At 41.2% G+C, this 24179-nt stretch overlaps 1 protein-coding gene across 2 annotated transcripts in view; it reads right to left on the minus strand.

Annotated features, from left to right (window-relative positions):
- Positions 1 to 24179, minus strand: part of tgfa (transforming growth factor, alpha) — a 79184-nt gene that overhangs the window by 5932 nt on the left and 49073 nt on the right. The window contains exons 5-6 of one of the 2 annotated variants that reach the window (XM_034166425.1): positions 10569 to 10718; positions 10318 to 10427 (exon numbers count right to left, since the gene is read on the minus strand). In XM_034166425.1, coding sequence (XP_034022316.1) covers positions 10318 to 10427; positions 10569 to 10718 — 260 coding nt within the window. Of the gene's footprint in view, positions 1 to 10223; positions 10428 to 10568; positions 10719 to 24179 lie in introns of those variants that run through there. The other variant, XM_034166424.1, reaches the window with a different exon arrangement.

The raw sequence follows: 24179 nt of genomic DNA on the forward strand, positions 1-24179 counted from the left end.
AACAAACTTATTTATCACAGTGGCGATGTATCGACTCTTCAACTATGACTAAACTCTAAGCTAGACTGCCTGATATCTTAGCTTCACATTTGGAAAATGCCCAATCAGTAGACAGTCTTGTGGATAGTTTAAACTCAGCGCTCAAAACTACACTTGACATGACTGCACCACCTTTATTAAAATCACGCCCCCCAAAAACACAGTCACCTTGGTTCAATAATTACTTGCGTGACCTCAAGCATAGTTCAAAATTAGAAGTATTCCACCTTGCATGGCATGATGCTATCTTAGACTATAACCATGCATTACTGGCTACAAAGCAGACCTATTACTCTGATTTGATCAACAAAAACAAGCATAACTCAAAGTTCTTGTTTGACATGGTGGCAACACTTATTCATGGACAATCACCTGTAAATTGCTCTCCTTTTTGCAGCACAAAATTTCTTGGATTACTTCGAGAAGCAAATAGAAACATTAGGTTAGACATATCCCGGCATGCCTTAACTCAGCCACTGCTGCTATTGAGGTGGGCACCATTACTGAGGTATTACCTAGATTGACGAAACTCGTACCGTCTACAAAAAGCACAGCCTGCTTAATTGATCCTATACCAACAAAACTGTTTAAAGACCTGTGGCCCACTCTTGGGCAGATGGTGCTGGAAATGATTAATCTGTCAATTTCTGGATCTGTTCCTAAATGTTTCAAATCTGCAGTGATTAAGCCATTACTTATGAAATCCAATCTTGACCCTAGTGTACTGAAAAACTATAGGCCGATATCAAATCTATCATTTTGTTCTAAAATTCTGGAAAAAGTGGTTTCACGGCAGCTCGTGGACTATTTTACTGAGAATAATCTGCAGTCTGCTTTTAGAAAACATCATTCCACAGAGACGGCTCTCACTAAAGTGGTGAATGATCTTCTGCTTGCAATGGATTTGGACACCACTACGGTTCTGGTGCCGTTAGATCTCAGTGCTGCGTTTGATACCGTGGATCATCATATTCTACTCAATAGGCTGGAGTATCATTTTGGGATTACTGGGAGTGCCCTTCCGTGGTTGACGTCACAGTCATTCTCACTGTGTTTTGTACAATAACACTACCTATAACCTTAGTAACATGAAAATCTGTTTGAGGTGCAGCTCCATCCAGAGATGGGTGTGGTGCCTGTTTCTGAAACCCTCCTGTCCTGTGCACCAGCAACATTTCCTGTATATTCGTTTTGTGAATTGTTTTGCTATTAGCATGGACCAAGCAGATGGTCACCCCTTTGAGTCTGGTCTGCTTGAGGTTTCTTCCTCAGAGGGAGTGTAACCTCACCACTGTCATCTGTGTACTTGCTCTGGGTGTTGGTAAGGTTAGACCTTACTTGTGTGAAGCGCCTAGAGGCAACTTTGTTGTGATTTGATGCTGTATAAATGAAAATAAATTGATATTGGTTGACACAGACCTGCAACCTCAATGGTTATGAAGGCAAAAACCTGTGTGTGGGAGGAGTTTGGAAAGGCTACTATGCATGACTTTGGGTCAGCATCAAAGCAGGTCTGGAAAACTGTCAGGTGACTTAGGAAAGGGAGGTCATTCTTAACCCAGGCTGTGTTCAGCAAAGGTGGAGAGCTGTTCACATGGACTGAGGATATCATCAGGTGGTGAAAAGAACACAGAGGATCTCCTTAACCCTACAGATATGGCCTCCTTTGAGGAGGCAAGAATGGAAGTTTTGGGTGGATCTGCTGCCATGTCCCTTGTGGAAGTCACCAAGTGAAGTCTGGGAGTATGTGCTTTGCTGCATTCACTGAACAGCGTTGGGTCCTGGATGGCAACCACCCGCACGCATGAGTCACACATCTCTAAAATAACTATTTTAGAGATTTTATTTTTTAAGAAAAGTCACCAAGGTCGTAAAAAAATAAAATAAAATATCAAATCACATCAAATCAATTTTATTTATATAGCGCCAAATCACAACAAACAGTTGCCCCAAGGCGCTTTATATTGCAAGGCAAAGCCATACAATAATTACGGAAAAACCCAACGGTCAAAACGACCCCCTGTGAGCAAGCACTTGGCGACAGTGGGAAGGAAAAACTCCCTTTTAACAGGAAGAAACCTCCAGCAGAACCAGGCTCAGGGAGGGGCAGTCTTCTGCTGGGACTGGTTGGGGCTGAGGGAGAGAACCAGGAAAAAGACATGCTGTGGAGGGGAGCAGAGATCAATCACTAATGATTAAATGCAGAGTGGTGCATACAGAGCAAAAAGAGAAAGAAACACTCAGCGCATCATGGGAACCCCCCCAGCAGTCTAAGTCTATAGCAGCATAACTAAGGGATGGTTCAGGGTCACCTGATCCAGCCCTAACTATAAGCTTTAGCAAAAAGGAAAGTTTTAAGCCTAATCTTATAAGTAGAGAGGGTGTCTGTCTCCTTGATCCGAATTGGGAGCTGGTTCCAGAGGAGAAGAGCCTGAAAGCTGAAGGCTCTGCCTCCCATTCTACTCTTACAAACCCTAGGAACTACAAGTAAGCCTGCAGTCAGAGCGAAGCGCTCTATTGGCGTGATATGGTACTATGAGGTCCCTAAGATAAGATGGGACCTGATTATTCAAAACCTTATAAGTAAGAAGAAGAATTTTAAATTCTATTCTAGAATTAACAGGAAGCCAATGAAGAGAGGCCAATATGGGTGAGATATGCTCTCTCCTAGTCCCTGTCAGTACTCTAGCTGCAGCATTTTGAATTAACTGAAGGCTTTTCAGGGAACTTTTAGGACAACTTGATAATAATGAATTACAATAGTCCAGCCTAGAGGAAATAAACGCATGAATTAGTTTTTCAGCATCACTCTGAGACAAGACCTTTCTAATATTAGAGATATTGCGCAAATGCAAAAAAGCAGTCCTACATATTTGTTTAATATGCGCATTGAATGACATATCCTGATCAAAAATGACTTCAAGATTTCTCACAGTATTACTAGAGGTCAGGGTAATGCCATCCATAGTAAGGATCTGAGACACCATGTTTCTAAGATTTGTGGGGCCAAGTACAATAACTTCAGTTTTATCTGAGTTTAAAAGCAGGAAATTAGAGGTCATCCATGTCTTTATGTCTGTAAGACAATCCTGCAGTTTAGCTAGTTGGTGTGTGTCCTCTGGCTTCATGGATAGATAAAGCTGGGTATCATCTGCGTAACAATGAAAATTTAAGCAATGCTGTCTAATAATACTGCCTAAGGGAAGCATGTATAAAGTGAATAAAATTGGTCCTAGCACAGAACCTTGTGGAACTCCATAATTAACCTTAGTCTGTGAAGAAGATTCCCCATTTACATGAACAAATTGTAATCTATTACATAAATATGATTCAAACCACTGCAGCGCAGTGCCTTTAATACCTATGGCATGCTCTAATCTCTGTAATAAAATTTTATGGTCTACAGTATCAAAAGCAGCACTGAGGTCTAACAGAACAAGCACAGAGATGAGTCAACTGTCTGAGGCCATAAGAAGATCATTTGTAACCTTCACTAATGCTGTTTCTGTACTATGATGAATTCTAAACCCTGACTGAAACTCTTCAAATAGACCATTCCTCTGCAGATCAGTTAGCTGTTTTACAACTACCCTTTCAAGAATTTTTGAGAGAAAAGGAAGGTTGGAGATTGGCCTATAATTAGCTAAGATAGCTGGGTCAAGTGATGGCTTTTTAAGTAATGGTTTAATTACTGCCACCTTAAAAGCCTGTGGTACATAGCCAACTAATAAAGATAGATTGATCATATTTAAGATCGAAGCATTAATTAATGGTAGGGCTTCCTTGAGCAGCCTGGTAGGAATGGGGTCTAATAGACATGTTGATGGTTTGGAGGAAGTAACTAATGAAAATAACTCAGAACAATCGGAGAGAAAGAGTCTAACCAAATACCGGCATCACTGAAAGCAGCCAAAGAGAATGATATGTCTTTGGGATGGTTATGAGTAATTTTTTCTCTAATGGTTAAAATTTTATTAGCAAAGAAAGTCATGAAGTCATTACTAGTTAAAGGAATACTCAGCTCAATAGAGCTCTGACTCTGTCAGCCTGGCTACAGTGCTGAAAAGAAACCTGGGGTTGTTCTTATTTTCTTCAATTAGTGATGAGTAGTAAGATGTCCTAGCTTTACTGAGGGCTTTTTATAGAGCAACAGACTTTTTCCAGGCTAAGTGAAGATCTTCTAAATTAGTGAGACGCCATTTCCTCTCCAACTTATGGGTTATCTGCTTTAAGCTGCGAGTTTGTGAGTTATACCACGGAGTCAGGCACTTCTGATTTAAGGCTCTCTTTTTCAGAGGAGCTACAGCATCCAAAGTTGTCCTCAATGAGGATATAAAACTATTGACGAGATAATCTATCTCACTCACAGAGTTTAGGTAACTACTCTGCCCTGTGTTGGTATATGGCATTGGAGAACATAAAGAAGGAATCATATCCTTAAACCTAGTTACAGCGCTTTCTGAAAGACTTCTACTGTAATGAAACTTATTCCCCACTGCTGGGTAGTCCATCAGAGTAAATGTAAATGTTATTAAGAAATGATCAGACAGAGGGGGGTTTTCAGGGAATACTGTTAAGTCTTCAATTTCCATACCATAAGTCAGAACAAGATCTAAGGTATGATTAAAGCGGTGGGTGGACTCATTTACATTTTGAGCAAAGCCAATCGAGTCTAACAATACATTAAATGCAGTGTTGAGGCTGTCATTCTCAGCATCTATGTGGATGTTAAAATCGCCCACTATAATTATCTTATCTGAGCTAAGCACTAAGTCAGACAAAAGTTCTGAAAATTCACAGAGAAACTCACAGTAACGACCAGGAGGACGATAGATAACAAATAAAACTGGTTTTTGGGACTTCCAATTTGGATGGACAAGACTAAGAGTCAAGCTTTCAAATGAATTAAAGCTCTGTCTGGGTTTTTGATTAATTAATAAGCTGGAGTGGAAGATTGCTGCTAATCCTCCACCTCGGCCCGTGCTACAAGCGTTCTGGCAGTTAGTGTGACTCGGGGGTGTTGACTCATTTAAACTAACATATTCATCCTGCTGTAACTAGGTTTCTGTAAGGCAGAATAAATCAATATTTTGATCAATTATTATATCATTTACCAACAGGGACTTAGAAGAGAGAGATCTAATGTTTAATAGACCACATTTAACTGTTTTAGTCTGTGGTGCAGTTGAAGGTGCTATATTATTTTTTCTTTTTGAATTTTTATGCTTAAATAGATTTTTGCTGGTTATTGGTGGTCTGGGAGCAGGCACAGTCTCTACTGGGATGGGGTAATGAGGGGATGGCAGGGGGAGAGAAGCTGCAGAGAGGTGTGTAAGACTACAACTCTGCTTCCTGGTCCCAACCCTGGATAGTCACGGTTTGGAGGATTTAAGAAAATTGGCCAGATTTCTAGAAATGAGAGCTGCTCCATCCAAAGTGGGACGGATGCCGTCTCTCCTAACAAGACCAGGTTTTCCCCAGAAGCTTTGCCAATTATCTATGAAGTCCACCTCATTATGCAAATATGTAGATTTTAATAATAATAAACACACACCTTAATGGCATGTTGCCGGGGGCAGACAAAATTCATCCTGGACGTTGTTGGGCTACCATGGCCAATGTTGCGCAAGTCTGGGACAGTACCACTGGATTGGCAAACTGGGGTGGTGGTCCCAATGTCATACATACATACACACACACACACACACACACACACACACACGCACACGCACGCACATACATACACACATGCACACACACGTACACACACACGTGCACACGCGCACACACACATACATACATACATATACATACACTCAACAAAAATATAAACGCAACACTTTTGGTTTTGCTCCCATTTTGTATGAGATGAACTCAAAGATCTAAAACTTTTTCCACATACACAATATCACCATTTCCCTCAAATATTGTTCACAAACCAGTCTAAATCTGTGATAGTGAGCACTTCTCCTTTGCTGAGATAATCCATCCCACCTCACAGGTGTGCCATATCAAGATGCTGATTAGACACCATGATTAGACACCATGATTAGTGCACAGGTGTGCCTTAGACTGCCCACAATAAAAGGCCACTCTGAAAGGTGCAGTTTTGTTTTATTGGGGGGGGGGGGGGATACCAGTCAGTATCTGGTGTGACCACCATTTGCCTCATGCACTGCAACACATCTCCTTCGCATAGAGTTGAAGAGAACACCTCTCCAACGTGCCATGTCATTATCGGATTATCTTTTTAGATAAATTTAAAAACCATCATCGGACTAATTATCTTCCGATGAATTGCTGTCCGATAACTTTTAGACCGATAACGTAGTAAACTAAGCTGAACAGTGAAAAACATTTTTAAAACTATTAAAGCAGCTGAGACTTACCTGTTGAAAATTTCCTAATAGGTATGTTGTTCTATCATTTCCTTTAACACCATACTGATATAATCGAAATATCACCAAGTCATCCAGAGGCATACATTTTTAACATATGGTTCAAATTTTAACCTACTCATTTTGGACAAGTTATTTAAAATTACTGTCATGTCTGAAGCTTTATAAAGTGAAAATATCAGATATATGTTTTCGTTTTAAAGTAATGTGCTAATTTTTAAGGTTTTGTGAGCACATGCTGTGCCAGGCAGCAATGCATTATGGGTAGCATAGGGTAATCTCAGACGTTCACAACAGGACAAATGCATTGCAGACACTCTGTTCAGGCTCCACGGATAACAGCATTAAACTGTAGTGCCTAAAACTCTCGTGAATATATTCTCTGGGTTTATAGACATTAGTGTATTTGTGTTTGTTAAATTCCACGCATCTTAAAAGTTAAATGTAGCAGACACGGATTATCTGGAATTTTGTCAAGTTTTCAAGGCCGCTACTGCCATCTACTGGCCAGTAGTGTTCATGGCAGTATTCGCCCCAAGAAGTACTAAGCGTCTGGGTACCAGTAGATGGCAGTGTTTTATTTATTTTAACCCGGTTATGTCAGATGGTGGTCAAATCAACTTTTTTTTTTTTTTTTTTTTACAAATTAAGTTTAAAAACAAAACAACAAAAAACATTACAAGACAGCTCTGCGGTTGGATGCTTTGTAGCTCTTCAGCAGCAGGAGGTGGTTGTAAGATGTTAAAGCTTATTACTCCACTACACGATGCATGACGCTCGATTAACCTGAAACTCGGATCCAAAAAATTCTCGCACGAATGAAAAATCATCTGAAAAATGGCCAAAACACGCACAGTGTAAAGCCAACATTTATGTGTCAAGATAAGGCTTTTCAACTCTGACCAATTGTTAACCTTGTCCTTTGTTTTATCTGTTTTCATTATTATTGCATTTTAACCTGTGAAGTGCTTTGTGACTTATGTCTGTGAAAGGCACTATATAAATAAATTTACTTACTAATATTGAGTGCACGTTTTACAACATCATAAAAGTTTTAAAACATGCACACATCATCAAACGTGTGCACGGCATTAATAAAACATGCGCACATTCTCTCCACATGCAAAACATTTTGCGATGACACTTCCAGGGCTCCGTAAAAATGCCTGTTTTTACAAATAAAATGGAATATTTTACAAAAGCACATTTATCTTTAAACCAACACACGTCACATTAACGTGTTGGTATGCATAATGAATGACTGAACCAATCAGTGTTTAGCAGAGGCACTTTTACCCAGAATGCTTTGCGGTCTGTGTTTGTTACAAAACCTCAGAATTAGTGCCTTATTCAACATTAAAAGATATATGTTATATTTTAACTTTTTACAAATGACAGAATTGACATTAATGGAGTTAATTCTATCAGTATTTTCACAAAACCATAAGTTAGTACGACTATTTTTCAAGACCTCCGCCTGACCGAAGCATTGTAACTGATAGAGAGCTGGCCTTATGGCTACTCTCTGGGTGCCTCTGTGCTGGGAGCGCTGTAATAAGCACTTCCAGCAGGGGCAGAATGTTGAAAGAAAAATGATGATTATGATTAGTAGAGAGCTGATTTTGTGGGTGCTCTCAGGATTCGTCTGTGCTGTGTTCTACAGGGGGCAGCATAGTCAAGCATTCTGGCTCATTCTTTGGGTCTTTTGTCACTTTTGATGCTTTCAGAAGCGATCGTGTCAAAAATTAATTTCAGCTTCTTAGTAACTGCAAATGTACCAGAGACAACACCGGAATTTATCGGTTATTGATTATCTGTAACTTCCGATACATTTTTGGGTAGTTTATCTGTTTATCTTTATCAAAGATAACTTTTCAGTTATCTTATTATCTGTTATCAAAGTTAATTTTTTGGTTATCTGTGCCCACCACTGATCATTTCCAACATGAAGGCTTTGTTGATCCGGGACGTCGTCTGACTTCCACAAAAAGGCATAAGGCGTGGACATCAGCACTTTTTCGGCACATTCCACTGTTACAGGAGTTTTTTTCATGGAAAAAAATGTGATTCATCTATAATATTCAACAAAAGTTACCCCGAATGCTATAGGCGTTTGGAAAGCTAAGGGGGAGTCTGGGGTCTGGGATGCCTAAATCCATTCAAAGCCTTCTTTCCCCAATGAAAGAAAGTCTAGATTAATGAAAAAAGTCACATAATCTTTTCTAAAATCCTGTTTGAACAGCATAATGTTTATTTTCCAGAGAGAAAAATTCTTACCGTGTTTTCTGAGGGCACAGTTCACTTTTCCCGTTTCTTTTATCTTTCAGGTGTGTTGATGAAGCCAGCGACAATTCCACAGATTCTTGTCCTTATCAGACTTTCAAACAATCTTTCTCGCCATCTTCTCTCTGTCCGACGTCGGTCCGTGACAGAGACATGCTGCACAAGTCTTCTTTTAAAAACTTTAGTGCTCTAAAGGTTTGCGATGTCCACATGCTACCTTTAGCTAAAACTTCATGCAGGAAACACACAGCGTGGCCGCAGCAACCAACCAGTCTCACTTTACAACAACTGTCGCAACTGTCGCTTTTTTTCTCCGAGGACACTGATTTTTATCAGTGTCCGCAGACTACTGTGGTCTTATAAAACTTGCACGATGTCGTTAAAAAAAAAAAGAACACTTTGCGATAGACATTTTAAAAACTCTGACAATCATGATTACAGAGTAAAACACTAACACCTCCCCCCCATGATGAAATCCGCAGAATTTCACAATCCACGGATTTTTCACAGCCCTGCATTTCTTTTAGACAGCAAAATTTACAAAAAGACGGAAAACTGTCCAAAGATGGCAAATAAGCATGCCTGCAACTGCCAAGAAACTTTCTCGTGTGTGTGGTTGGAGTTGTGCGGTGGTTGGAATAGCCTTTGAATGCTTGAATAATGTCAGTCACAAAAAGAAATCAAATAATAGTGAAAAGATATTCATTGCGTCCAGAACATTGGTATTTTGGTCCTTGAACTGTCCTAGCCACGAAGCCCCGGTCACACAGCACTAATGAAGGACACTGAAGGCAAAACAAAACAATAAATCTGGACTTACGTTGATTTTCAGAGAAATCATCATTCCTTATGGGTCAATAATAACGACAACATGGAATTCGCCTCCAGTGGCCATTTCACTCCCTGGAAATCTGACAGCTGAGCAGGTGTTTCGAATGAAGCCAAACACACGAGCGAGAGGTTCACTAACCGGAAGTCTCAATTTCAAGATGGTGGCAGATCTTGAAAATCCCCCATTATAGGGGAAATACACTTATAAGCCTCAGATAGGGTACTGGAGAAAAGACTTTGTTAGTCGAATCTCAGATTCAGGAGGAGCAACACAGGTTCTGTTCTTATGAAAAGGTGGATCAGTTCTTTACCCTGAGAAGGGGCTTGGGAGTATGACCAACCCAGTCTACAGGTGTTTTGTGGACTTGAAAAAGATGTAAGACTGAGTCCCTTAAGGTGTCCTGTGGGGGTGCTACGGGAGTATGGGGCACTGGAACCACTCCATACGACCAAAACAGGAGTGTTTACGCATTCTCTGTATCACATCACACCTCTTCCCGGTGAGTGCTGAACTCCGCCAGGGCAGACCCTCATCACCAGCCCTGTTCATGATGTTCATGTATGCGATTTTAAGGCACTGTCAGGTACTTTTGGAAAGCCAAGTCATAACTGCCTTGGCAATGACCATCAGTGATCAATCATATGGGTGAAGGTCAAGGTCACTGGGGTCAAATGTCAGACTGCTGTTGCCCTTATAGTCTTCATGCCTGTGGGTCCCATTACCTAGTTTGTTTTTTCAAGCACTAACATAAAATAAAGACTGTACCGCTCTCAGGAAGACAAGGCGTTCTGTGTCTGGGTGTGCTGCTGGATTTCTCTACGACACAATGATGAGAGGTGTGCCTTCGCCTTCGGCAGTCCCGCCTCCACCAAAAACTACAGACAGAAGAAGGAACCAAACATTAAAAAAAAATGTTTTAAGAGTCAAGCACAAATAATCATTGTGTACAGCTCCAAAAACATGATAAACATTTTGAATGACTTTGCCTAACATAGAAGATTATGAGATAGACTTACTGTACAAAAGTACACAGCACCATGACCAAAACACAGCCAATCGCACACAACACCAGCACTGTGGAAGTTGTCCGCTGCCTGTGATTGGTTGCTACTATTGCGAGCAAGTCTGCGTGTTCACACCTCATCCCCACAAAGCCTGGGTGACACCTGCCGAAGGACAGCACTCATCAAATCAGAGTGTTTGAGGACAAATATCAGTTATCCAGCACTGTATATTAAATTTAGATTCATGATATATATATATATATATATATATATATATATATATATATATATATATATATATATATATATATACATACAGTGAGGAAAGTAAGTATTTGAACACCCTGTGATTTTGCAAGTTATCCCACTTAGAAATCATGGAGGGGTCTGAAATTTTCATCTTAGGTGCATGTCCACTGTGAGGGACATAATCAAAAAAAAAAAAATCCGGAAATCACAATGTATGATTTTTTTAATAATTTATTTGTATGTTACTGCTGCAAATAAGTATTTCAACATCTGTGAAAATCAATGTTAATATTTGCTACAGTAGCCTTTGTTTACAATTACAGAGGTCAAACGTTTCCTGTAGTTTTTCACCAGATTTGGACACACTGCAGCGGGGATTTTGGTCCACTCCTCCATACAGATCTTCTCTAGATCTTTCAGGTTTGGAGTTTCAGCTTCCTCCAAAGATTTTCTATTGGGTTCAGGTCTGGAGACTGGCCAGGCCACTCCAGGACCTCGAAATGCTTCTTACGGAGCCCCTCCTTAGTTCCCCTGGCTGTGTGTTTGGGGTCACTGACATGCTGGAAGACCCAGCCATGACCCATCTTCAATGCTCTTACTGAGGGAAGGAGGTTGTTTGCCAAAATCTAATACATGACCCCATCCATCCTCCCTTCAATACAGTGCAGTCGTCCTGTCCCCTTTGCAGAAGAGCACCCCCAGAGTATGACGTTTCCACCCCATGCTTCACGGTTGGGATGGTTTTCTGGGGGTTGCTCTCATCGTCTAAGATAAGATAAACTTTATTGATCTCACAGAGGAGAAATTCACGTTACGTCAGCTCTTAAGAAAACACACAAGGTGGGTGCAAGTAGAGGAAAATGTTCATCAAACAGCGTGTGCAAGGATAAGCAATGATAATACTTATATATATACACACACACACACACACACACACACATATATATATACACACACACACACACACACACACACACACCAGGGCTGTGAAATGAAAATTGTGAAATCTGAGAAAAATTTGCAGGGGGTGGCGCCCCCCCCCCCCCCCACAAGGAGCTGGGGTCTAGGGCCTTGTGGGGCCCCAGAAACCAAATTAAATTTTCATCTACTGATACATTTTCAACATCTCCTGGAAGAACAAATCTCAAAATTAGTGCATATTTAAATCATCCTAGATTCAACCTTTCATTTGAACCATCAATGATCATGCTGAAATAACAGAATATGATGTGGAAGTAGGACCTGGTATGATTTGCCTTTTAACTGTAAACCAAATTATGCATTAACTCAGAACAATTAAACTACATGAAATTCATGAAGACCACAGCTAAAGCTTGTGGAATATTTTAAAAATCAGGATAAAATATCAATAACATACCTTATAGTAAAAAGCCACACATTCTTGTGTAAATTCCTGTAAATCCACTCAAAGCCATAATGTCTTTTTTCCCCATGAAAAAAAGTCTACATTAATAAAAACTAATTCATACTAACTAATAAATTCATTCAAAGCCATAGTCTTTTTTCCAATGACAGAAAGTCTAGATTAATGAAAGAAAAAATGATTAATGAAGATTAATGAAAAGAATGATTAATGAAGGGAAAAAATTCTGTTTGAACAGCACAATGGTCATTTTCCAGAGAGAAATAAAATTCTTACCAGTTCGCTTTTCCCGTTTATCTTTCAGGTGTGTTCATGAAGCCAGCAACAATTCCACGGATTCTTGTCTTTATCAGACTTTTTCAAACCATCTTTCTCGCCATCTTTGCTCTGTCTGATGTCGCTCCGTGACACAGACATGCTGCAAAATTCTTCTTTTAAAAACTTGAAAGTTCTAAAAGTTTGCGATGTCCACATGCTACGTTTAGCTAAGCTTCGCACAGGAGCCACACAGTGTCACCGCAGCAACCAACCAGTCCCGCTTTACCACAACTGTCGCAACAGCCAGGCTTTGAGTGGCATTTATTCTCCTCGAATCTTCGTGGATCCGAGGAAACTGATTTGTATCTGTAACACACAGTTCAGTGTCCGCGGACTTATAAAACTTGCATGATGTCGTAAAAAAAAGAACGCTTTGCGATAAGCATTTTAAAAACTCAGTAATGATCACGATTAAAGAGTGCAACACTAACACCCCCGCCCCCCTCCCCATGATGAAATCCGCGGAATCCCGTGGATCCATGGAGTTTTCACAGCCCTGCATACCTATACACATACACATATGCATATATATAAACATGACTGGGACTGAAAAGGAGATAGGAGCATCTTCTTTACAATATGTGAATGGAGTTTAGGTGTGGTAAGGTGACATTAGTGCTGGGATTTGTAAACGATTTGTGGACATATTATTGGATGTGGTTATTTCACAGTGTTATTGTACAGCCTGACAGCAGCAGGGAGGAACGACCTGCGGTATCATTCCTTCTTGCACTGAGGGTGCCTCAGTCTGTCACTGAACGAGCTGGTCAACTCCACTACAGTCCGGTTAACACCCTCCTCTCAGCCACCTCCTCCAGAGACTCCAGAGGACAGCCCAGGACACAGCTGGACTTCCTGACCAGCTTGTTCAGTCTCTTCCTCTCCTGCGCTGTGCTGCCCGGGGCCCAACAGACAACAGCATAGAGGAGAGCTGAAGCTACAACAGAGTTGTAGAAGGTCTTAAGCAGAGGCCTGCTCACGCCAAAGGATCTCAGTCTCCTCAGGAGGTGGAGACGACTCTGACCTTTTTTGTACAGGGCGTCAGTGTTGTGAGTCCAGTCCAGTTTGCCGTTGAGGTGAACACCCAGGTATTTGAGACTGTCCACAGTCTTTATGTCCTCCCCCTGGATGTGCACCGGTGGGTGAGGTGGTGGTTTCCTGCTGAAGTCGATCATCATCTCCTTCGTCTTACTGGTGTTGAGACACAAGTGGTTGTGCTCACACCAGTCCACGAAGTCTGATGACCGACCGGTACTCCAGCTCACTCCCCTCAGACACGCAACCCACAATGACTGAGTCGTCAGAGAACTTCTGTAGGTGGCAGCTGTCTGTGTTGTAGGTGAAGTCCGAGGTGTAGAGGGTGAAGAGGAAAGGCGAGAGGACAGTGCCCTGGGGGGCCCCGGTGCTGCACCTTACCACCTCAGACTGACAGCTGCGCAGCCGCGCATACTGCGGGCGGTCAGTGAGGTAGTCGATGGTCCAGGCAGCGAGTTGTCCATCCACACCTGCGTCCTCCAGTTTCCCCCGCAGCAGTGCCGGTCTGACAGTGTTGAAAGCGCTGGAGAAATCAAAGAACGCGACTCCAGGTGGGTGAGCACTCGTTGCAGTAGGTAGATGGTCCCGGGTGTCGCTCACCACAGTGCGGAGGTGAGACAGGATGAGCCGTTCCATGGTCTTCATGAGGTGGGAGGTCAGGGCAAATGGTCTGTAGTGGGCTGCTTCCTTGGTGTGCGGTGTTATGGGAACCGGGACCACACAGGAGGTCTTCCACAGGGTGGGGACCACCCTCAGGCTGAGGCTCATGTTGAAGATGTGGCTGAGGACCTCACAGAGCTCATCTGCACAGGTCCTCAGCAGCCTCGGGGGATCCCATCAGGTCCTGCTGGGGGGGGCTGTGGTGTGAGCTGAGGTGGGCTGGTGCTGAATACAGTTGCGGGGGGGTGACCAGGGGTAGAAGGTGGTGGGTCAGAGGGACTGGAGGGCTGGCTGCTGGAGACATGTGGAGGGCCGGGAGCAGGCGGGGGAGCAGGCGTGGAGGAGCCAAAACGGTTAACGTAACTGTTTAGCTACTCTGCAAACTGAGAATCCCCATCTGCTGGCCTGCTGGCACCCTGCCCAAATCTGGAGGCGGTCTTGAGGCATCTCCACACGTCTCTGATGTTGTTCTGGGCCAGCTGCTCCTCCATCTTCCCTCCATACACCTTCTTGGCTGCACGGATCTTCCACTGGAGCTCCTGTTGGACTCTACGCTGCTCCTTTCTGTCTCCCGAGTTGAAAGCCCTCTGGTTCATCAGGGCCTTCAGCTCGGGGATCACCCAGGGGTGGTTGTTGGGGAAGCACCATACCCTCCGGGTGGGCACAGTGCTCTCCACACAGAAGTTCATGTAGTCAGTGACACACTGGGTCAGGCCGTTGATGTCTTCACCATAAGAGTTTTGAAACATGCTCCAGTCTGTGGTTCTGAAGCAGTCCCTCAGCCTCTCAGTGTCCTCTCCAGTCCAGAGTTTCACTGACCTTTTCTGCACTGGCTCTGTTCTCACCCTGGGTGTGTACTGGGGTAGCAGATAGACGAGATTGTGATCAGAGTGTCCCAGCGGGGGGAAGGGGGTGGAGGTGTAAGCGTCCTCCACATTAGTGTAAAAAAGGTCCAGTATTCTATTGTCCCTGGTTTTACACGTGACGTACTGGGTGAATGTGGGGAGGGTGGCGGAGAGGGAGGCGTGATTAAAGTCCCCGGTGATGAGGAAGAGCGCGCGTGGGTGCTGCGTCTGCAGCCGCGTGACTGTGCTGTGAATCTGCTCACAGGCAGCGGCGGCGTCCACAGAGAGAGGAATATACGCGCAGAGCGTAATCACACTTCCAAACTCCCATGGGAGATAGTACGGCCTCATGCTCACCGCGAGTAGCTCCACTTCCGAGGAGCAGATCTACTCCTTCACGTGAATATGAGTTGTGCTGCACCATCTCTTACTCACATAAACGGCGAGCCCCCCTCCTCTTTTTTCCACTCTCCGCCAGCGTCCTGTCCGCGTGGATAAGTGTGAATCTGTCCATGTTGATTAAAGAGTCCGGTACTTGATCATCCAACCACGTCTCCATGAAGCACATGAGACTGCAGCCTTTATACAGCCTCTGGAAATGGGTTAGCACTGCTAGCTCCTCGGTCTTGTTGCGGAGAGACCTTACATTCCCCATGACCACAGAGGGAATATAAGTACTTCTCTGCTTTGTTCGCCTGCCCCTGCAGTCCCTACGTTTCTTCCGAATGTCTGCAGGTACGTCCGGGTGCTCAGCATAGCGGGGACCCGGCCCACTGTGCATTGAGTCTCTTAGTTCAAGCAGCTGATCCCGGCTATAAACAATGGGACGTCCGGAGCTGGAAACATCGGGATTTCCCCGCGCTGCCTCAAAAAGTACCGAGAACAGCATAAGGATAATCACAAAAGTACCAAAAGTGGGTTTCCCATGTGCATACTTGCACAGGGTCCCACTCACTGCAAATAAAAACAAATAAGCACTATTAAAAATAGCAAAAGTAGGAAAAGAGGGAGCAGAGCTGTAGTAATAGGCTGCTGCTTCAACAGCGCCATCTTGAAACTTGGTAAACTTGTCTAAACATGGTAAGTGGAGTTGATTCCAAAAAGCTCTATTTTGGTCTCATCTGACCTCATGACCTTCTCCCATGCCTCCTCTGGATCATCCAGATGGTCATGGATGAACTTCAAACGGGCCTGGACATGTGCTGGCTTGAGCAGGGGGACCTTCTAAAACCATTTAAACCATGACAGCATCATGTGTTACCAATGTAATCTTGGTGACTGTGGTCCCAGCTCTCTTCAGGTTATTGACCAGGTCCTGCTGTGTAGTTCTGAGCTTTCTCAGAATCATCCTTACCCCACAAAGTGAGATCTTGCATGGAATCCCAGACCGAGGGAGATTGACAGTCATCTTGTGTTTCTTCCACTTTTTAATAAATAATCATAACAGTTGTTGTCTTCTACCAAGCTGCTTGCCTGTTATCCTGTAGTCCATCCCAGCCTTGTGTACATCTACAATTTTGTCCCTGGTGTCCTTAGACAGCTCTTTGGTCTTGGCTATGGTGGACAGGTTGGAGTGTGACTGATTGAGTGTGTGAACAGGTGTGTTTTATACAGGTAACAAGTTCAAAACAGGTGCAACTAATACAGGTAAAGAGTGCAGAATAAGAGGGCTTCTTAAAGAAAAATTAACAGGTCTGTGTGAGCCAGAATTCTTGCTGGTTGGTAGGTGTTCAAATACTTATTTGCAGCAGTAACATACAAATAAATTATTTAAAAAAAAATCATACATTGTGATTTCGGGATTTTTTTTTTTTTTTTTTTTTTAAGATTATGTCTCTCACAGTGGACATGCACCTAAGATGAAAATTTCAGACTCCTCCATGATTTCTAAATGGGAGAACTTGAAAACTCGAAGGGTGTTCAAATACTTATTTTCCTCACTGTATATATGACAGACAAATAAATGGACGCACGATGCTTATAGATGTTTTGATCCTACCTACACCAAATTTGGTGTGCCGATTGCTTGGGGTCACTGCACTACATATGGACATATTTAAAATATGTCTATTGTGCATTAACAGAATATTCACGTTTTAAATCTATACTGTTTAATTTAACAGACAGCAGTGACTATAAATATCTTGGCACCACTTATTCCAACACAGCCAACTCATGAATGAGTGAAGAGGTGGAGCATGGCTAAGACCCTGTGCAACCTGGTTGGGATGAATGAAGCCCAAATGTACCCCATCTCACAGTGGTTACCAAACATGGCTAACCCTTAGTTTGGGCGTCATATTAACGTATACGTTTGCAGACTGGCCGGTATTAAAAATCATGACTGCAGTATTTGCTCACTAAACATGCAGCGTTAGGGTTATTTTGGAGTGGAGTTAATGTTAGCTAAGCGATGATTCCTGCTAACAACAAATAAAATTCTACTTGGTGGAAATACTGGAGTATACACACTTTTTACATAATCCATTAGGACAATTAATGGCACAACAAGTTATATTACTGCTTCTGCATAGTTTTCTACAGAGACATAAAACTGTATTATTCTGATTTTTGGAAAACTAGTAAATGGTAGTTAATTTGAGAATGCAATATTTTTGTGTTAAATGTGTGAAGTTCGGTGGAGCATTTTTTTCACTTAAATCTTTATCGTTTTTCACATATAAACACAGATGCAATGTTTTAACACTTACAATAAAACATTTTGCTCACAAAAAACATCAAACAAAGAGGAAAAAATAACTCAGTAACGTAAAACTGAAAAAAATTAAAAATTGTGACAGCAACCCATTATGTTTGAATATGTTTGATTCAGTTTTCAATTGATGATAATTTGTATGTCATCCATTTGTCCCATTTTTTGTCAAATTCTGTTTCAATCTTAAAATGAAAGTCATTTTTTCCATTGTAAATATTTCCTGAACAATACTCATCCAATGGTTTTGGTCCGGTGGTTCAGGGTTGAGCCATTTTCTTGTAATAGCTTTCCTTGCAGCAGTCAATAATATTTTTACTAAATACTGGTCTTCTTTCCTAACATCCATAAGCGATCCCAAGTATAAAGAAACAAAACATGTTGATAGAGTATTTCAAAATTTCACACAAAATGAGATGGATAGATGTCCAGTAAGGTTTTATTTTGATGTAGTCCTAGAATATATGAGAGTGGTTAGCGTTAACACCACATTGTCTCCAGCAGTTCTGCTGTTTGCCAACTGTTTACTTTTAATAGATGGTGTAATAAAAAATCTAATTAAATTTTTCCAATTGAATTCTCTCCATTTTTGAGAATTTGTAGACGACAGATATTTCACAAATTTTATACCATTCATCATTAGAAATTTGAATAGATTTTTCTTTCTCCCATTTCTCTTTAACATATACACTTGTATTTTTTTTTTTTTGACAAGACATTAAGCTTGAATACAGCCTTCATATAATTTTTTTTGAGTCTTGTGTTGATATGCACCACATAGTGTTTCCAGGACTGCATTGGGTTCACTACCCCTTTCCTTTATTTCTTTTTTGTAATATTCTCTCAGTTGCAGACATTGGAAGATGTCCTTATTCTCAAGTTTATACTTTAGTTTTAAGTTTTGGAAACTCTTAATTTCACCGTTACTAATTAAAGAGCAAAAAGCTGTGAGACCATTGTCAATCCAGTGCTTGAACACAGTCATGCACTCCAGGTTTAAAGTCCTTGTCATATGCTATCCATCTTAATTTTCTTTCTTTCTTTAATTTTAATTGCTTTGCCAGATCAAACCAAGTGTCAAGTGTAAACTGTGTAATTGGGTTAAGATTTTGCTTTAATTTATTTGGTGCACTATTCTCTCCCAGGATTGTTTGAATATTATATTGAAGGATGCACATCTCATTTTCCTTCCATCTGGCAATATAACCAGGGTCACACCAACAACACAAATACCTTAGGGCCCTGTCCCACTGGCGTTTAGGAGGATTTGCGTATGGATTGCGCACAAAATTGGCCCATGTTCGCCAAACATCCGCAATATCCGTGTAACATGCCTGTATGAGTCGGCCGTCATCCGAACACGCCAGTGATCATCCGCAGAGGCATCCACAGATGACATCTGCCTTACATACTCAATTCATACACAATACATACTCACACTCTGCGCTGTATATCTGCCGTTAACCGCTGATATCCTCAACTGACGGGGATTTGCGGCTTGGCAGCGGACCGGGACAGTGTGTAAAACAGATATATTGCGTGCCCATCATGTCCACATCACAAACTAAAATATGTTGTAGCAAATGCATACAAATTGGCCACGAATAAAGCATTTTTATTACATCTGCTTTGCGGACAATCTGTGAATGCATAAACATGTCACGTAAACCCAAAGTATTATATGTGGCAGAAAGCGACATACCTGCCAGTCAGTGCCGGTCCAGCTGTGTAAATCCACAAAGATGTAGCTGCTGCAATCCAGGACTTTTATTTAACACCAACAAAAGGAAGAGTTTGTTTAGCCACAACTCACGCTGAAGTCTGTTTTCTGTGACACTCTCAAAAAAAAAAAAAAAAACAACCCACCATCTCACACCCCCAGCGGCTTCCCCTCTCCCACTCCCCAAACTCATGAACAGTTAACCCTCGCATAACACTCTGATCAACTTGTCCAAGTCCAGCAAATGCTCCAGAGGCTGTATCGTTGGTGTGAATAGTGATGCCGACGGCCCGAGTGCGCTTCTTTTATGACCGCAATGCAGATGCCATAATACACCCGTAATACTGCCATGATAATCTCAATGTGTCGGATCAGTTTCCTCACTACATGCGTTATATAACCGTGATTGTTCATCATATATTCGCTATATATTATTAATATATCCGTAAATCATACTGGGACATTTGTCATTTTTGGCCATTTGTTGCGTACGACAACGAACGCCCGCAATTTGTATACTCAATTCATGCACAATTAATCCTCTCCCCAGTGGGACAGGGCCCTTAGTTGTGCTGCGTAAAAGTAGAGTTTCAGGTTTGGAAGGGCCATGCCTCCTCTATCCTTTGGAAGTTGAATTGTGGAATATCTTACTCTGGCTTTCTTACTGTCCCAAATAAATTTAGAAAACATTTTATCCCATTCATTGAATTGTTTTACTGGTATGTTTACAGGGAGGGATGGAAATATAGAAGCCTTGGCAGAATGTTCATTTTTATCACATTTATTCTATCGCTCAAGTGGGTAAGTGGACTTTCTCTGAATATCTGCTCTGAGACTTTGATTAATTGAAACTATACAAAAGAATTGGATCTTTAGGGAGAAACACTCCAAGATATTTGATTTTGTTGTTGTTCCATTGCAAGTTATATTCACAGGCAGTTTCAGTTGAGGGCAAATGGTCTAAAAGCAACACCTGAGTTTTTGAAATATTCATTTTATAAACTGCATATTCTTTAAATTTCTCCAAGAGATTCACCAATTTGGGGAGAGATGCATTAATGTCTTCCAGGAATAACAGGATGTCGTCCGCAAACAGTCCAATTTTTTGTTCTCTTTCATCGATTATAATTCCCTTTAAATCAACTTCTTGTCAGATTGCTTGGGCCAGTGGCTCTATATATAAAGCAAAGAGGGTGGGGCTTAATCCACACCCTTGCTGATGGCCTCTGCTGAGGTCAAAACATTCTGTCAAAGAGCCATTGATCTTTAATCTTACAGTAGGTTTTTCGCAGATTGCCATTATACATTGAATAGATTCATCAGTAAAACCAAATTTCCTCAATGTTTGGTATAAAAAGTCCCAATTTACTCAATCAAAACCGTTTTCTGCGTCAAGACTGAACAGGGCTGCTTTCAGTTTATTATTGGTTATTGTATGAATTACTTGTAAACTTCTTTGGATATTATATTGTGTTTGTCAGCCAATTATGAAGCCAGTCTGGTCTTCATCAATTAAATCAGAAATAAAAGACTCAAATCTTTTGGAAATAATGGATGTGTATATTTTGTAGTCTACATTTAATATGGATATTGGCCTATAGTTAGCACAATTTTCTCTATCCTTGTTTTCTTTAGGAATTAGTGAAATTATTGCCTCTTTCCATGAAGGGGGAGTTTTGCCTTCTTTGAGGATATAATTTAAGACCCTGAGAAGTAATGGCTTCAGTTCTTCTTTAAATACCCTGTACCACTCGCCAGGAAAACCATCACTACCTGGGGCTTTATTTGATTTTAACCAATTTATTGCTTTATCCAGCTCCTTTTGTGTAATTTCAGCCATCAAGTGTTTATTTTGTGTTTCTCCTATAGAAGGAAGATCAAACTTGTCCAGAAATAATCTAATTAAAGATTAGTCATGGGCACCCTCTTGTGAGTACAAGTCGCTACAGTACTGATAAGTTCTTTCAATATCTTTTGGATCTGTCTGGACTTTTTGTGAAAAGGGGTCTTTTAATTTCGGAATTAAAGAATCCTTTTGCTGTTTACGCAGTTTACGGGCTAGCAGCTTTGTGGATTTTGAACCAATTTCATAATATGCCTGTTTGGTATATCTAGCCATTTTCTCCATCTCATCAAAGTATTCTTCAAGTTGTAGTTTCAGGTTTTTAATTTCTTTTTAAATGTCTTCATCCTTTTGTATTTTAAATTTGTCTTCTCTGTCTTTTAAGTCATTAACCAATCTATTATATCTTTCAATTTTTGATTTTTTGATATATGTTGCTCTAGCTATAATTTTCCCTCTTAATACCACTTTCAGCGCGTCCCACAACATTAATGAGTCCACCTCCCCATTGTCATTATGTTCAATATGCGTCTTGATTTCTTGTTTGACAAAGCTTACTACTGACTGGTTGTTAAGTAAAGCTACATTTAGTCGCCATAGTGTATTTTTTTTTATTATTTCCTACATCCATAGTTAAATAAATAGCGTTATGGTCTGAAACATCTGTGACTCCTATCTGACATTCTCTTACCCTATAAAAATCTTCCTGCAGCATTATGAAGAAGTCTATTCTTGAGTGTACACCATGAGGCACAGAGTAATGAGTAAAGTCCCTTGTAGTTGGGTAGAGTTTCCTCCACACATCAACCATGCCAATTTCTTTCAAAGTTGTGTTAAGTAATTTTGTAAGATGTTTTTTACTTCTGTTTTTACTTGTAGAGTCCAATTTAAAATTTAGGACTGCGTTCCAGTCTCCCCCACATACACAAGTCATTTACTGTTTCTGCAGTAAAATTATCAAGAAAGTCTTTGTAGAATTTCACTTCACTTTCAGGAGGAGCGTAGATTTTACTAATGTCATCAAATTATGCTCTACCTTACATTTCACTATGAGAAATCTGCCATCTTTGTCAGATGTTACTTTAAGATTCTCAAAATATATATTTTTCGAAACAAGTATAGCTACACTTCTTCTATGACTCTGTGGATATGAACTGTAGATAATGTTATATCCAGATTTTGAAAGTTTCTCGTGTTCTGAAGCTCCCAAGTGAGTTTCTTGTAGCATTATGACATGCAAATCTTTTATTTTCTTCATTACCCTTGCCCGTTTCACCGGGTTACCCAATCCATTCACATTCAATGACATAATTTTAAGTTTTAGACTCATCATTAATGAAAAGTAATTTAGTTTGGTTGCTTGTCTTACAAATCCAAATTTCAAACAGGAACATTGTGAGAACGAACAATAACAGAACAAAACAAAGTTGAGTAAAAAAGAAAATAAAGTTAGCCTCCCAAGGTGAGGTATCAAACGTCCCTACTTTTTTACCTTTAGCAGGTAAGGGGAAAAGCCACCCTAAGAGAGAAGGTCCCCTCCCAGAACCAGTGAATAACTCTAGCTGAGTTTTTCCACCAATTCTACCTAAGGCATTTTAGCTCCTTACAGACAGGCTTTTGTACAGTAAATTTGACTGAACTATTGTCATTTTCTAGTATATATAGACACTCTTTAGCTCAATCATCAGTTTTCGTCAGCACCTGCCACTTGAATGGTTCATTCAAGTCAAAGTCTTCTACTGAAACTCCTGGAGCCGCTGGCATGCCCTTTTGGCTGTGTCCCGCTCTCTGCGCTTACGAACGCGTTGCCATGGTGATGTCTGCTCCTCTCGTCGGGTCGCTTGTGGTCTGTTGCCACCTGTTTCCTCCTTGTTGAGATGATCCGGGAGCAAACCACGTTGTTTTAGCGCTCTTTCCACTTCATTTGCACTGTTGTAGATTTGAGATCCGCTGTCCCAGTGGATGCGCATTCAGGTATACGGTGTCTGGAAATGTACACCTTTCTCTTTCAAAGTGTCCTTAACCTTTTTGTAGACTTTGCGTTGTTGGATCACATCAGATGTGTAGTCGTGATCAAAAGAGAGAGTTTTATCTCTGCACTGTATCTTCTTTTTCCATGCATTTCTGAGAACCATTTCTTTGACTCTAAACTGAAGAAAATTAACAACTATTGATCTTGGGGGGTGTTGGGAGGCGGTTTCAGACTGAGTACCCGGTGTGTGCGTTGTATTTGGGCATCAACTCCTTCCTCAATAAGCTTTTCTTTTGTCAGCAAACTGTCCACAAACTGTATCAGAGGAGCCCTCCATATCTTCACGCACTCCATATATCCTTAAATTGTTCCGCCTGCCCCTCGACTCTATATTGCTGAGTTTATTAATCAGAAGTCTCTGCTTCGGTGGAGCATTTTTGATTGTTTTTAGGCCGTTTTGGTCAACATTTTTCTTCAGAGAAATTACGGCTCATGCAGGAATTTGAGTCGCATGTATCATTTTGAGTTATTCAAAATATCAGCATACTGTAAAGATTTGATCAAGAAGTAAGAACACATCTTTTCCCACAGCAGCAACCTTTGTATTATAATGCAAGGGTTGCTGCTATGGGAAAAGATGCCATTTGTCCCTGAACTTTTAAGTCTGCAATTTCTGAATTTATACAAAAATAGGAGCTGGCTGACCTGCTTTTGTTGTAAATGTTCATATGATTCAATGACATCTTAACGTGTGCACTGCTGCCTTCATTGTGAAATACGAGGTCTGTTAGAAAAGTATCAGACCTTTGGCCGGGGGGGGGGGGGGGGGGGGGGGGAACTGTCATACCTGGAGTGATGGAAAACTAATCACCCTCAAAGTAGTC

This window comes from Thalassophryne amazonica, chromosome 3 (assembly GCF_902500255.1).
Source record: "Thalassophryne amazonica chromosome 3, fThaAma1.1, whole genome shotgun sequence".
In the NCBI taxonomy this organism is placed as follows: Eukaryota; Metazoa; Chordata; class Actinopteri; order Batrachoidiformes; family Batrachoididae; genus Thalassophryne; species Thalassophryne amazonica.